The sequence below is a fragment of the Manis javanica genome, chromosome 2 (assembly GCF_040802235.1).
Source record: "Manis javanica isolate MJ-LG chromosome 2, MJ_LKY, whole genome shotgun sequence".
Taxonomy (NCBI): domain Eukaryota; kingdom Metazoa; phylum Chordata; class Mammalia; order Pholidota; family Manidae; genus Manis; species Manis javanica.
This window is the reverse complement of record NC_133157.1, coordinates 80,714,093-80,726,943: the sequence shown is the minus strand read 5'-3', so window position 1 is coordinate 80,726,943 and position 12,851 is coordinate 80,714,093. Positions and strand designations below refer to the sequence as shown.

General features: G+C 39.7%; 1 protein-coding gene across 8 annotated transcripts in view; it reads right to left on the bottom strand.

Moving 5' to 3' along the window:
• NTRK2 (neurotrophic receptor tyrosine kinase 2) overlaps positions 1–12,851 on the bottom strand; it is a 311,589-nt gene that overhangs the window by 234,131 nt on the left and 64,607 nt on the right. For all 8 annotated transcript variants that reach the window (XM_037023528.2, XM_037023531.2, XM_037023529.2 and 5 more), the window contains one exon: positions 8,575–8,674. In XM_037023528.2, coding sequence (XP_036879423.2) covers positions 8,575–8,674 — 100 coding nt within the window. The remainder of the gene's footprint in view (positions 1–8,574; positions 8,675–12,851) is intronic.

Sequence of the window (12,851 nt, the reverse complement as noted above, 5' to 3'; positions counted from 1 at the left end):
TATGAATCTCTTACTAAAGATATATATAAAGAAGTAAAATGGAAGTACAACACACTCTTTCCCATTCTCTTTCAATCTCTCTCTTCTCTCTGTGTTCAGATCACTAAAGCTCCCACCTGATCACAGAAGAAGCCAATGATTTCTACTTTTGCTGATACCTTGAGTAAAAGCAATCTTCTACCACCACTTGCCTGCCTAAGCCTTGGCACCTCTCACAGGAAATGCAGGGTCTCAGTCTATGGATGTAATAATATGAATGACAATCAGCTGTATAAGGAAGAAGTCATTTGCTCCAGAATCCCTTTTTACAGCTCTTGCAGGATGTAAAGACATAAAAAATTAAAGCCAATTTTTGTTAAAGGAAACCATTTTAGCAGTTGCAATTCCTTCCATGCAAAAGAGAAGCACATTCAGGCAGGCAACTCCAGGAGCTCATGTTTCTAGATTTAAGCTAATGGTTATTGGGGGAACGAGGGCCCTTTTCCCTATCCCACCCTTGCCTGACCTTTCTGCCTCTTCCCCACAGTAAGTGCTCCTCCCAAATGAAACTCGTAAAATCTACATACCAAATCAATCAATAAAACATATTTCTCATAAACCTCAAAACAATTTAAACAGATGAATTGTTCAAAGGACACCAAAATTGAGAATTTGCAATGACTCACATGTAGTGTCTTTAAGGGCTGAAGGGCTTAAAATAAACTTATGTTTCAGCAACTTTATATTTGTAATACATGCTCATACAGGACACATTAGAATTACAATTTTTCTATAATGTCAACTAATAAACCTTAAAACATTGATATGCACAGTACACATCTGGGACATTTTTCTGCGATTCAGACAAAGTATAAACTCAGAGAGGACCCTCTCCAAACACTTTTTTCCTTAATGATTTATTACTGTAATATAAATGTGATAAATAACTACCTCTTACGGAATTAGCTCAATAAGCCAGACACTAAACTAAGCACTGATTTAGTACTAAGCACTAAGCCCCTGAGAGATGGGAGATTATTCTCTCCTTTTACCAAAGAAGAATCTAAGATTTAGCGAGTTGAAAAACTTCCGCAAAATCATGGTTAGCAGGTGGGAAATCTGGGATTTGAACCCAGGCCTGGGTGATTTGCAAGTCTGCAGTATTAGATCCCTACATGCTCTTAGGTTTGAAGACTTAAGACTTAACAATATACAAACAACGAAGGATGTGCAGTACTCAAATCGGCTGCCTTCCAAAGTGCCACATGACAACACTTCTGCTGATTTCCAGCTAAATTAATTCCCATAGTCATTCAGTACTCTTGCCCAAAGTAGAGTACAATAAAATCAAAGCATATGTTAAAATTGAAGCCAAGTTATTATCTGACTTCTTTGTAAGTTCTGAAAAGCTTGTCCACCAAAATCAGATACTAGGAATGAGGAGGAAGAAAACCAAAAGAAAGAGGGAAGAATTCAAAATCAGGAAGCCCAGGGATGCGGAAGGACAAAATGGCAGGGACAAAAATAAAAGGCAAAAAAGTAAGAGAGATGAAGGAGAAAAGGCGAGCACCAGCAGCCTGCCTGATCTGGAAAGATCCCTTTCAGGGATGCTGTGATCTGGGTGAGAGGGTCAAAGTGAGTCCTCCACAGACTTATAGAGAACCAAAGAATGGGTAACAATTGTTCCTCACGTTACCTAGTTTTCCTCAGAGATTTTTCCTCACAAAAATCTCATTTTCTCAGGGACCGTTTACCTTCTGGGGAAACTTTTCATGTTGAAAGTCCCTAAACAGCACTGCACACACTCTGTGCTTCCAGGCAGACCTTGGCCCTCCCCCAGATCGCCCTGGCCTTAGGGGATGCCCAGGGAAGACAGGGAATTCTATAAGTTCAAGGTCAGTGCACTTGGGAGGCTGAGGGGAGAAATGCACTATTTCTGCTTCCTGTCTTGCCTGCCCTAGCCAGACCCTAAAAGTTCAACACTCATTTTTGATACGCTGCCAAGAATAAGCATGCCCTCACATGGACATACCCAAATCTTGGTCCTAAAAGATATAAAGTTTGGAAGGTAGGTCTTCATCTCACAGACGCGTGGGGAAATCTTTGGACACCATCTTCACATGACAAGAAAGGAATGACTAAACTAATTCTTTTCTTTCAATAAATTTCCAGTTTGTCAAATCACTCAGTAACTCTTCCAACTGACTGTCTTTTCTGAAATTTCCAAGGATTTATTGTTACTGATATATTTTGTTCTCTACTAAGAAAGCACTAAGATATACTGGGAGCTCAATATGAAGCTGGGAGTAGAGAGTAGAGTAAGGTTCCAGTGAAAACCTACATTACCTGATAATATTTTGTGAGATGTATATTCCCATATATTATAAAAGAACCAACAGAGTTCATTACTTACTTTACAAAAGAGTTAATAGTTTAGTTCTTCAAAATTTCTTTTTGTTTTATTAGGCGCTTTTTGATTCCAGAAACTTAGAATAGTACCATTGGACTCTCTGAAAATGTCACACTAAAATTTGTTCAAATATCTTTATTCTATATATCTCTGAAAAAAATGGAGTACTTCACACCGAGTTTAAAAAATTCAAAAAGATTAAAGAACTAAATTAAAACACACACATACACAGAGTAAAACTAGGGGAAGAAATATTAACGTATGTTTACAACTTCAGGGAGAAGACTTCCTAAGTAAGACACAAATCTTAGATGAAAAAGACAGATTTACATCTATAAAAAAGTAATGCCTTTTGTTTGCCAAAAGCCACTATTTAAAAAAGACTAAAAGAAAATATAAGCAGTATCTATGTCTAATAAAAGATTGATATATATGATTTATAAAGTCTGCCAGTCAACAAGTAAAAATACACATTTCTTCTTACTCTGCCTCTGATAAAGATGCTTATTAACTTTATGATTAATCAGAATATTATTTTAACTCAGTTGGCAAAAATACAAAAATTGATAATAACTGATAAGGAGGATTTAAAATATACACACCATGTCTGTCAGCAATCCATTTCTAAATCTCTATCTTTACATGAAAGGCATAATTTGAAATACATTTCTGAAAACTTGGTAAAGACACAAACATCCATTAAAAGAAGAAAATAAATCACAATTCCTCAATAATAACAACAACAGTAAGTATTTGTGTATAGCAATTACTAAATGCCAGGAACTTTCCCAAATGTTTCATGTATATAAATTCAGTTTGTTTTATAACAAGCCTATGAGATGCCTCATTACAGATGGAAATACTGAGGCAAGGGAGGATGAGAAACTTGCCCAAAGTCACTCAGCTTGTAATGGGCAGACCCAGGATTCAGACTCAAGTAGCCTGATACCAGACTACTTCAGAAACACTATAAAATAGAATGCGGTAGACTCAGAGGCACAGATACAAACAGATCTACAAGGCAAATTGTTACCTTAAAAAAGATGCAGTGCAAGATTGGCATTATAATTTCTTTATGAACCACAGATGAGTAGATTTGATTATCTACATAATAGGTGGAGCTACATATTTTGTTATTTACATAATATATGTATTGTGGATGATGACAGAGGGTTACTCCTAGGAGCGGAACTGGTAACGAGAGAGGAGAGTCAAGTGTCGCTCTATACATTTCTGAACTACTTAAAATTGGGAAAAACAAGAATGCATTCATGCATTACTGTTTTTTTTATGTTATTTGTATTTAAAAAATAATTTGGGGGGTGCATATGGAAAAGTTTCTGCTTACAGATGTTTCTACCACTGTGTTTCTGGCTTTCAGTCACATTTTCCCCTCTTTTAAAAGTTGATCCAAGTATCTGTTAAGCTCAACCTCCTAAGTTTCCAGAATTGTTTTCAGCACATATAAAAGGCTTTAACCTTCAACCTCTTAAGATCTGGCCCCACTATGTTTATGATTATTTTTAAATAACAAAATTTTTGGTTGCTGTTGAAAGACATTTAGAAGATCATTTATACGAGGATAAACTTAAACGGCAGACCTTGAATCTGGAACTAAGAAAACCTGGCTCTCGATTCTGAAGCAGTGTAGTACTTCAGTCAGTAACTGATGGGAAATATCTGCAGCTCATATAGTAGGAATGAGTGCAAGTCAGCAGTTTCCCTGCAAGGACATTAGGTTGCAGAGGAATATGCACGCTGTCAACACTGAATGAGAGGAAAGCTTTCCTATCCCAGTTCCTCCTGAGGGTCTCTTCAGGTTGGTTAGGTATTTACTCTTGAAGGACAAAGGATGCATCAGTATTTAGGGAATAAATATCACATATGGACTTCCATCAGGAGGTACAAGCAGCACAAAGCCAATGGCCACAACTCTCCTCCACCAGTGTGACGCATGCCAAACCCCCTCCACCCTTCTGGCTCCCTTACATTTTTCCCTGCCCTGTAAGCCATCCATGCCATCAGGCAGGGCTCCCAACATGGAGCACTCTTGGGAGACTTGGCAGCCCTTGTGCCTCTAGATGCTTCCACCTCCCCTTCACATGCACTTGTACATCTTCAGTGAAAAAAGGGAACCAGGAAGCAATGAGAGAACTAAACACAAGTCACTACACAAGTAAGAGCATTCAGTGGCCTGGCTGCCTGTTCCTTTGGCAATAAAACTGCTCTGGAAAAGTCTTTGAGCCCTAGTTAAGGGAAAATTAAAATTCAAACAAATCAGAGGCAGCCTTAAAGAAAAGGGATAAAATTGTGTATTTATGTATAGGGCTATCGATATAGACATAGATTTAGGTAGACTTGTTATACATGTTATGCATATGTGCTAAACACATGTATGAATAATCCCTGTGCAGGTGTCCAGGAACTAGCAGAGGGGCTTTATTCAGAGCTTGTGCAACTATGCTAGCTAGATTTTCAACCAAAAACAACAGGGCAGTATAAAGGCACAGATACGAGCAGGCAAAAGCTGACCAGTAAATTCTACCTCTTGGCATCTTTATTGAGAAGTGACAGGTAATCTATTGCACATTAGTGACAAGAGGTTCAAAATATATCAAGCTGTAATGAAGGCTAAACTCTAGTTTAACACCAAGATAGAAGCCACCATCTGGCACTTCTGCCAGCTTCAGAGCTGGACAAAGGCACATAGTCCTGAGGCCATACATTCAAAGGCAGAGAGGCAGAAACTGGAGGTGCCTGTGTGCAAAATGCAAAGTCCAAGTGAACCCTAAACTTAAAGCAACAATAATTGTTTAAGACAGTGTGTGAAAATCTCCATATCCTTAGATGAAACTAGGACAAAATGATCTGCCTATGGCTATTACTTATCTGGAATAGTTGGAAAGAGTAGGGGGCTTTGACTCCTTTAGAAATATACAAATGCTCCAATATCTCTCTTCACCCACTCACAAAGGAGCTGTCCTCCAAATATTAACTATTTCCAACTATCAATTTCCAATTACCAAATTCTCTGTGATCATTCATTCAGCCAATTAGTAATTACTGAGTGCCAACTTTGGTCTTGGCCCTGAATAAATAATGATGAACAAGGTTCATATGAACTCCATCACCATGGAGCTCACAGTCGGAAGCTACACACATTCAAGATTGCACCATCAGTGTTTGGTTAGGGTGAACTGATAGAGTAGAGAAAGAAATCCTCTGAAGTTTATAGTAACATAGACCCACCTCCAAAAGACACACCTATGTTCACTGGTTGTATTCTAAAATATAGCTTTAATCCCCCATTTGGAATTTAGAGACACATTTCCATGGAAGCAATGCCATCCAATAATGCTTGGTGTGTCAGATCAGCCCATAAAACTGGAGTTGCCCTGTATTCAGTGGCAAGAGGATTTTAAGAGGTCTCTGGTTTGCATTACCTGGGCTCTTCGTATCAACAGTATTAAACTGTAGTTTAAAATCCCAAGGCTTCTACTATGGATTAAAACAGATGATGCTCATCACTCAAGTGTATAATGCCAGGGATGGGCCGAAAGCTATAAACATCTACGGGTGGGCCGGTTGCCCCCAGAACAAGGAATATGAGTCAGGGCAGAATCTGCCAGAAGTGCTTCTGAGGACAAGAATGGCATTGAAAATAGCTCATATGCACATTAGCCACTGGCCGAGTACATGGAACTACCCACTGGCGCTAGCCCAGGCTACACAAGACATACACTGGTTACTCAGAAATCACAACTGACATATTTCCTGGTTACTTCAGGAAGTATTATAGTGTTTTTACATATTCTTCTCCTTTTAAGACATATGTTTTTTCAGCAGTGATCCCAGCTCCAATAGCATTTAAAGTACATTAACTTGCATTAATTTTTAAACACCACTTTTTATGTGGTTTCATTAGATGAGAGACATCTTATCCTCTAGATTCCACAGAACAATCAACTCAGCACCTGACTAGTAGAACAATAACCTCAACTTAGGCCTGTTCTGTTCGAACCATGTCACAGAGAGATGTGTAGCTAAAAATAGCTTTTCTAAACAAGAAAATGAGTCTCCAAGACAAATTTTTTTAAACAATTTTATTTATGTTTAGAAGTGAGGGAGTGAAACACACGATGTAGTAATAACAGCTCAGGAAAATTATTTGCTGGCTCTGTGACAAAGTTCATCAAAATCTTTCTTACGATTCATTAAGGGTACGCTCAGATTATACTCAGAAAATGAAGGCAATTTAGCAGTAATCACCCCTAAATTATCCAAATAAAATACTATTTCAGTCTTAGAGCCAGAGTCTCTATGAAATAGAGACTCTGAAACATGTCTACCTTTACTTCTCCATCACTGCACTAGAGAGCATGTTGTTAACATTTACAGTCATTTTTCTAACACAAAGCTAGGGTAAAGAGTGGCTCCTAAATATTGCTCCAAAGGTCCCCAGTGTTTTGCTGAGCTCACAGAAGGACCTGGACATATCATCTCTCTAAAGAGCCCATGAGATGAAAGAGCTCAAACTAACCCACCCAGACAGGAAAGTGATAGTGTGATAGGATCTGGCTCTGTCCTGCAAAACCTCTACCTGGGGACATTCACTCCACGTGCCTCCAAGCAAAGAAAGCACCTGATCAGAATGAGAAAAGCAAAATGTTATGGCCGGTGGCTGGCACACAAAGGGTAGCAGCCCATCCCGGACCTGGGTACCAGCAAAACATGGGGCCCCAGAAAGATCTGCAAAGCAACAGGTGAGTTTAGTTTGCAACGCCTCTCCCACATCTTACCACACTCAGAAACACATCAGGTAGAAAGAGACCCCATACAACAGTGGTTCTCCAAGAATGCATGGCCAAGAATAGCATCAGTGTCCCTTGGAAATTGTTAGAAATGCCAAGTTTCAGGCCTACCTCAGACCTATTAAACCAGAAAGTTGAGGGGTGGCCCAGAAACCTGTGTTTTCATAAGCCTTCTAGGAGTTTCCTATGCAAAGTCAAGTCTGTGAACCACCATGTAGGATTAAAACTGCTGTAGTATAGTCCCCTCCCAAGTCTTATTTATAATGGGAGGGAGATATTTCCTCCTCTAAAAGAATGTCAAGGATAGAAGGAAATCTGGGAATTTTTAAGGCCCAACTTACCACTATTTCTCCCTATGGGTTTTGAGTTTAGGAATTTCAGTCATGGGCACCAACAAAGGGAGAGGAGAAAACTTTGTCAGAAATAGATCTAATCCACCCCAGAGCCCAGTGTACACTGGACAACTGACTGCTACTGAAACATCACTTCCAAGAAAGTTAACAACATTAATAGTGACTGTAATGAACCATTCAGATCAAGATAACCCACCAGGACTTTTTCTCCAACACAACTAAGACACCACTAAATTTTCTTTGCAGCTTTCCCAAGCTAGTGTCTATTTATAAGAGACCACACAAAATTCAACAATGACATATTAGTCAATATGTAAGTTTACACCTCTGAGCAATGCTTTCAAATCACTGAAACTTGGCTATTTACATATCAAGAACATTTAAACAAGTTTTCCCCAGAAAATGAATTTTTAATCCTCTAAAAGAGACCAATGATCTATTCTTGGGCAACATAGTCTCTAATTTTTCATTGAGCACTGAGGATTTTTCCATTAAAACAAGGAGCCACTTGTTTGCAAAGCTTTAATGTATGGCCAATGGCTGTTCTTATTTTCATTTCCAATGCTGTTCAAATTTCAAAAGGTGAGAATCTGAAAAGTCATGGCAACACACACATACCACAGAAGGTCTGGAAGCCAAATGTACAGCAGAAAGGACCTTTCTGCATAAAATACACGTGTCCTTAATGAGCCTCCTTCCACGGGGCCTCCCCTGCCTTTCTGGAACACAAGGAAAACTCAGGCTCTCTTTGCCTACCTCATTATTAGTCAGTTGATACTCAGGAAACCAGTTCAATGTCTTCTGAGACAACAGTCCTCATGGAAAAGTGGGTAGTGCTGAGTAATCAACATTATTTTGCTCTGCCTTGATTTGTAGTATCATATCCTCTTGTTGCTATTTTTTTCAGCCTTAAACTTAATCATCGTTAATCTAGCTGCTTCCTTCTTTAGTGGTAATTAGCATTAGTCATAAGCCAAAAATGATTCCACATAAGAAGTAAAATAAACATGACCCTTCTTACCTTTCATGCCAAACTTGGAGTGTCTTGCCAACTTCAGCAGAAACAGCATTACCAGCAGACAGAATCCCACCACAGAGGCAATCACAACGACAGCGTATACCTGGAGAAAGGAAGGGAGGGTGGTTATGACCTTGCTAATTTCTCCCTATATACAGATGAGGATGAGCATGATGATGACAGTTCATATCAATTGAGTGCTGACCACTTGCTGGTCTAAGAATGTCATGTACAGCAGTTCTCTTCATCCTCAAAAACCCCATGATAAAGAATGTAGGTCCTATTATTACCACAACTTTACGACTGAGAAAAACCTAAGTTTAAGCATATAAAACTGGGTATCTAATTGACACTATATCTCTATCTTATTGATCTCTTCCTATCTGTCTACCTACCTACCTGGAGAGAGGAGAGATAGATAGTACAGGAAACATGATTGACACAATATTGACTATTTTTGAAGCTGGTGAAAAGACACAAAGAGGTTCATTTTACTAATCTCTCTACCTTCGTGCAAGTTTAAAATTTATCCATAATTAAAAGGTCTTTTTAAGTTGGCTATTGCTATTCTTAGAAGTCAGGGTCCCCTTGGAGCTGTGAGCAGGCCTGCAAAGGAGTAGGCAGACACCTGTGGTTGAGTTCATTTGTGGAAGTTCACTGGGTTGTAGACTTAAAATATACTTTCCTATATGTACGATAGAGTTCAATACAAATTTTTTTTTAATTTAAAAACATTATTGCAAAATGCAGATGTGCAGAAAAGGAAGATGAAGGTCTACACGAATCCTGCCACAGCACTGAACTGGACATCACAGAGGGACAAGTGCCTTACGCTAATGGTGTGCATATTAACATTGCAGAAACAGAGGTGGAAGCTGGGCTGTGGGTCTGCTTCCATTCAGCCCAAGGTCCTGCCTCCAAGAAAAGTCTGATTCTCTAAACCAGGAGTTGACAAACTTTTCCTGTAAAAAGAAAATATTCAGATCATGAATATTTCAGGCTTCGGGGCCATACAGTCTCTTTTGCAAACTTGTCAACTCTGCTGGTGTGGCATGAAAGCAGCCACAGATGGTATATAAGCAAGTGGACAGGGATGGGTTCAATAGAACTTTATTTACAGAAGCAGATGATCGCTGGACTTGGATATAGTTTGCTGACTCCTGCTCTAAACTAAGAGGTCCATGTTGATTTAGATGCTTAAGTTGCTTTGTTTCATTTCATCTGCATAATAATTCTGAAGACAGACATCATCATTTCCATCTGTGGTATTCATTAGGGCTGTTTACAAACATTCCTGTTTCTCTTCATAAGATTCACTTCCTGGCTTTCTAGGGTGGAGATGGATTCATGTGTTTAGTTCTGACCAATGAGTTGAGATGTCACTGTCAAGTGGAGGATTTCATTGCTACTGTGAAATCTTGAACTAAGGCAGTGGTTCACAGCCAGGGATAATGTTGTACGCAGGAGACATGTGGCAATCTGGGGTTGTCACAGCTGGGAGGGAGAGTGCTTCTGGCACCTGGGGGTTGAGGCCAGACATGCTGCTAAACATCCTATGGTGCCCAGGATGGCCCCCACCACAAAGGACCATTTATCAATAGTAATGTCAATTGTGCCAAGGTTGAAAAGCCCCACCCTAAGTGCTCTCTTACACTCTGCCAAAATAAACACTAACTTTCCCAAAAGTGGCTGCTTTGTCGCCTAGTCTTGGAATAAGGATGAGGCCAACATATGTAAGGAAGCAAGAAATAAACTTTTGCTGTTTTAAGCCACTAAGATTTGTGGATTTTTGTTACTGCAGCACAGCTTATCCTAACATATGCCTGTGTCATATAGCAAGAAGCAGTATAGAGATTAAGAACATAGGTTCTTCCTACATTTAAACTTTAGATTTACCACTTACTAGCTGTGTGTCTTCAGAATTACTTAATCTCTCAGCATCTCATAATCTTTATGTGAAAAATAGGTAATATAATAATTTTACCTTGCAGGTTATTATAAATCCCCAATGAACTAATGCAGATAATGGACTGGAACAGTGTTTACTACAGTAAATAACAAGTCAGTGTTGGCTATGATGATGATCATGATAATGGTAAAACTGAGATTTAGAAGAAATTAAATAAGCAACCCAAGATCACACCTCTCAAGCTTGGGATTTGAACCAGTCTGCCCAAGTATAAAGCCTGTGATTTATATGTGATTTACCCATTAAATTGTCTCCCCAAAGCATGAGGCCAAGAGTTCAGGCAGCATACTAAAACACATGGCTAATCCTCCCAAGACACCTTCTCTGATGTCAGATGGGAACAACATTAAATAAGTCACAAAGCATAGAAAGGGCACATGACAAGCCCTTGGCCAGGGTGGAGCAAAGGTGTGATGATTCTCTCCTCTGTACTTCAGCTATGAGTGGCTCACCCAGGAAGTGCTTTTCAAATGTTTGAGCACAGACTTAACATTGTCCCCACAGCCTATATACAAACAGAATGTTAACAATTTTTAAAAGACTAATTATGGATCAACTTATTCTATCTAAGACCATTTCTCTCAAATGTATCTGATGATTTTGGTGTTCTTTTAAAAAGTCTTTATTTCTACTGAGCATTTTCATGGGAAAGCTTTCACAGTATTTTAGTTCTAAGTCTCTTTATTATTAAATTCCAGACTTCTACAGATAGAAGGGGAATACCTGAATAAACAAAGTCAAACTATTTTGTAGACAAGGAAATGGATGGAAAGACGTTGGAGGACTTGTGCTGAGCCGCCCCTCCTGTCTGCAGCACCACGGACAGTTCCTTAGCCACTTTGGAAAGTATGTGACTGGCCTGTAGGAGACCTGGGTCCTCATGTTCACAGGACACCTTGCCTTCACCAGCTGTGAGAGCTAACAGACTTCTCCAAGCCTCCATTTCTCAATCTGTACATGGGGACAATAATACCTACACTGCCTTCTCTATTTTGTCACAGAATGTTTACATCAACCTAGAAAATGGGAAGGGATTTCACTGCTAAAAAGTAGCTAATGACCTGCTAACAAGTACTTAAATCTGCTGAAGCAGTTCTAAGTGTAAAGAATCATTTAATAAACAAAAAGTCCTGTGACAATGAGAGGATTTATTTCCTCATGGATGGACTGGGTGATAAATATAGTTCTTGCTGGGGTGGGGCAGTTGTTACGTGGCAGACAAGCAGGGGTGAGTGTGTTTGGTTGTTTTATTCTTGGTTAGTAGGTTGGCTGGCTTTTATCTGCTATCTCTCAGGATAGACAAAGGAGCTGCTCTCCTCTGAGGGTCCAGCAAGGTCCATGAGGACACATGTCAGACCAGAGATGGTTCTTGAGGCCGACTTTTAAATGCTCTGACGACACCTTTAGCTTCCATACCAGCTCCCTGACTCTGCAACTCTTGATCTAATCTAACTGGCCTCTGCATGATCAAGGACTGGTTATGTATCAAATATCTGACCCACACATCCACAATTTTTAAATGTTTTCTGAGTTCTACAAAACACTGTTTTGCACCTCTCTCTCATGCAAATTTCTAAGGACCTCAGGTGGAGTCATACTGCAAAGACTTTCAACAAAGATTCTTTTCACTCATCTGGCCTTCCAGGGGCCCTACTATCCACAGTTCAAACATCTTGAGATAGCCCATTTAGGGGCTGAAATGTACCATTTAGATTCAAAAGAGCAAACTCAAGGTGACATAATTTTTTTCATTCAATCCCAATTGGGATGGATACACACCTGTGGGCTTAACACATGCTCCTTGGATTCCTTATGTACACAAACAACTTTCCCAAACCACCAAACATTGAATGGTTTGGTAGGAGAATAAAAACTGAAATGATTGCACATGGCAGGAAGTAGAAAATACTCTGCAGTTGATTTTCCAGGGCATTTGTCCTCATTAGTTCAGTGCAGCGCAAGGAGTCATCTCTGGAAATGCCCGGGGAGTGTGGGCCCAAGTACTGGGATGTGCATATTTTGAGTTGCACTTGAGCTACATCTGTTCATGAGCTTCCTGGTCCCACTGCCATGGCCCCAGTTTAAAGATACATCCCACATTTTTATTACTTCTCTAGACCCCTCCCTAACTTGTCACCCCACTTCCAGTCTCTCTGTTCGGCGACCCCTTCTGCAGTGTTCACCATGAGTCTTATTGGTCTGCCATTTTTATCATCTCCTGGGCGCCAGCCCTATTCCAGGGACTAGGCATACAGCTGTGAAAAACACTGACCAGCTGTGAAAAACACTGAGATAGAAAGAATCTCACTAA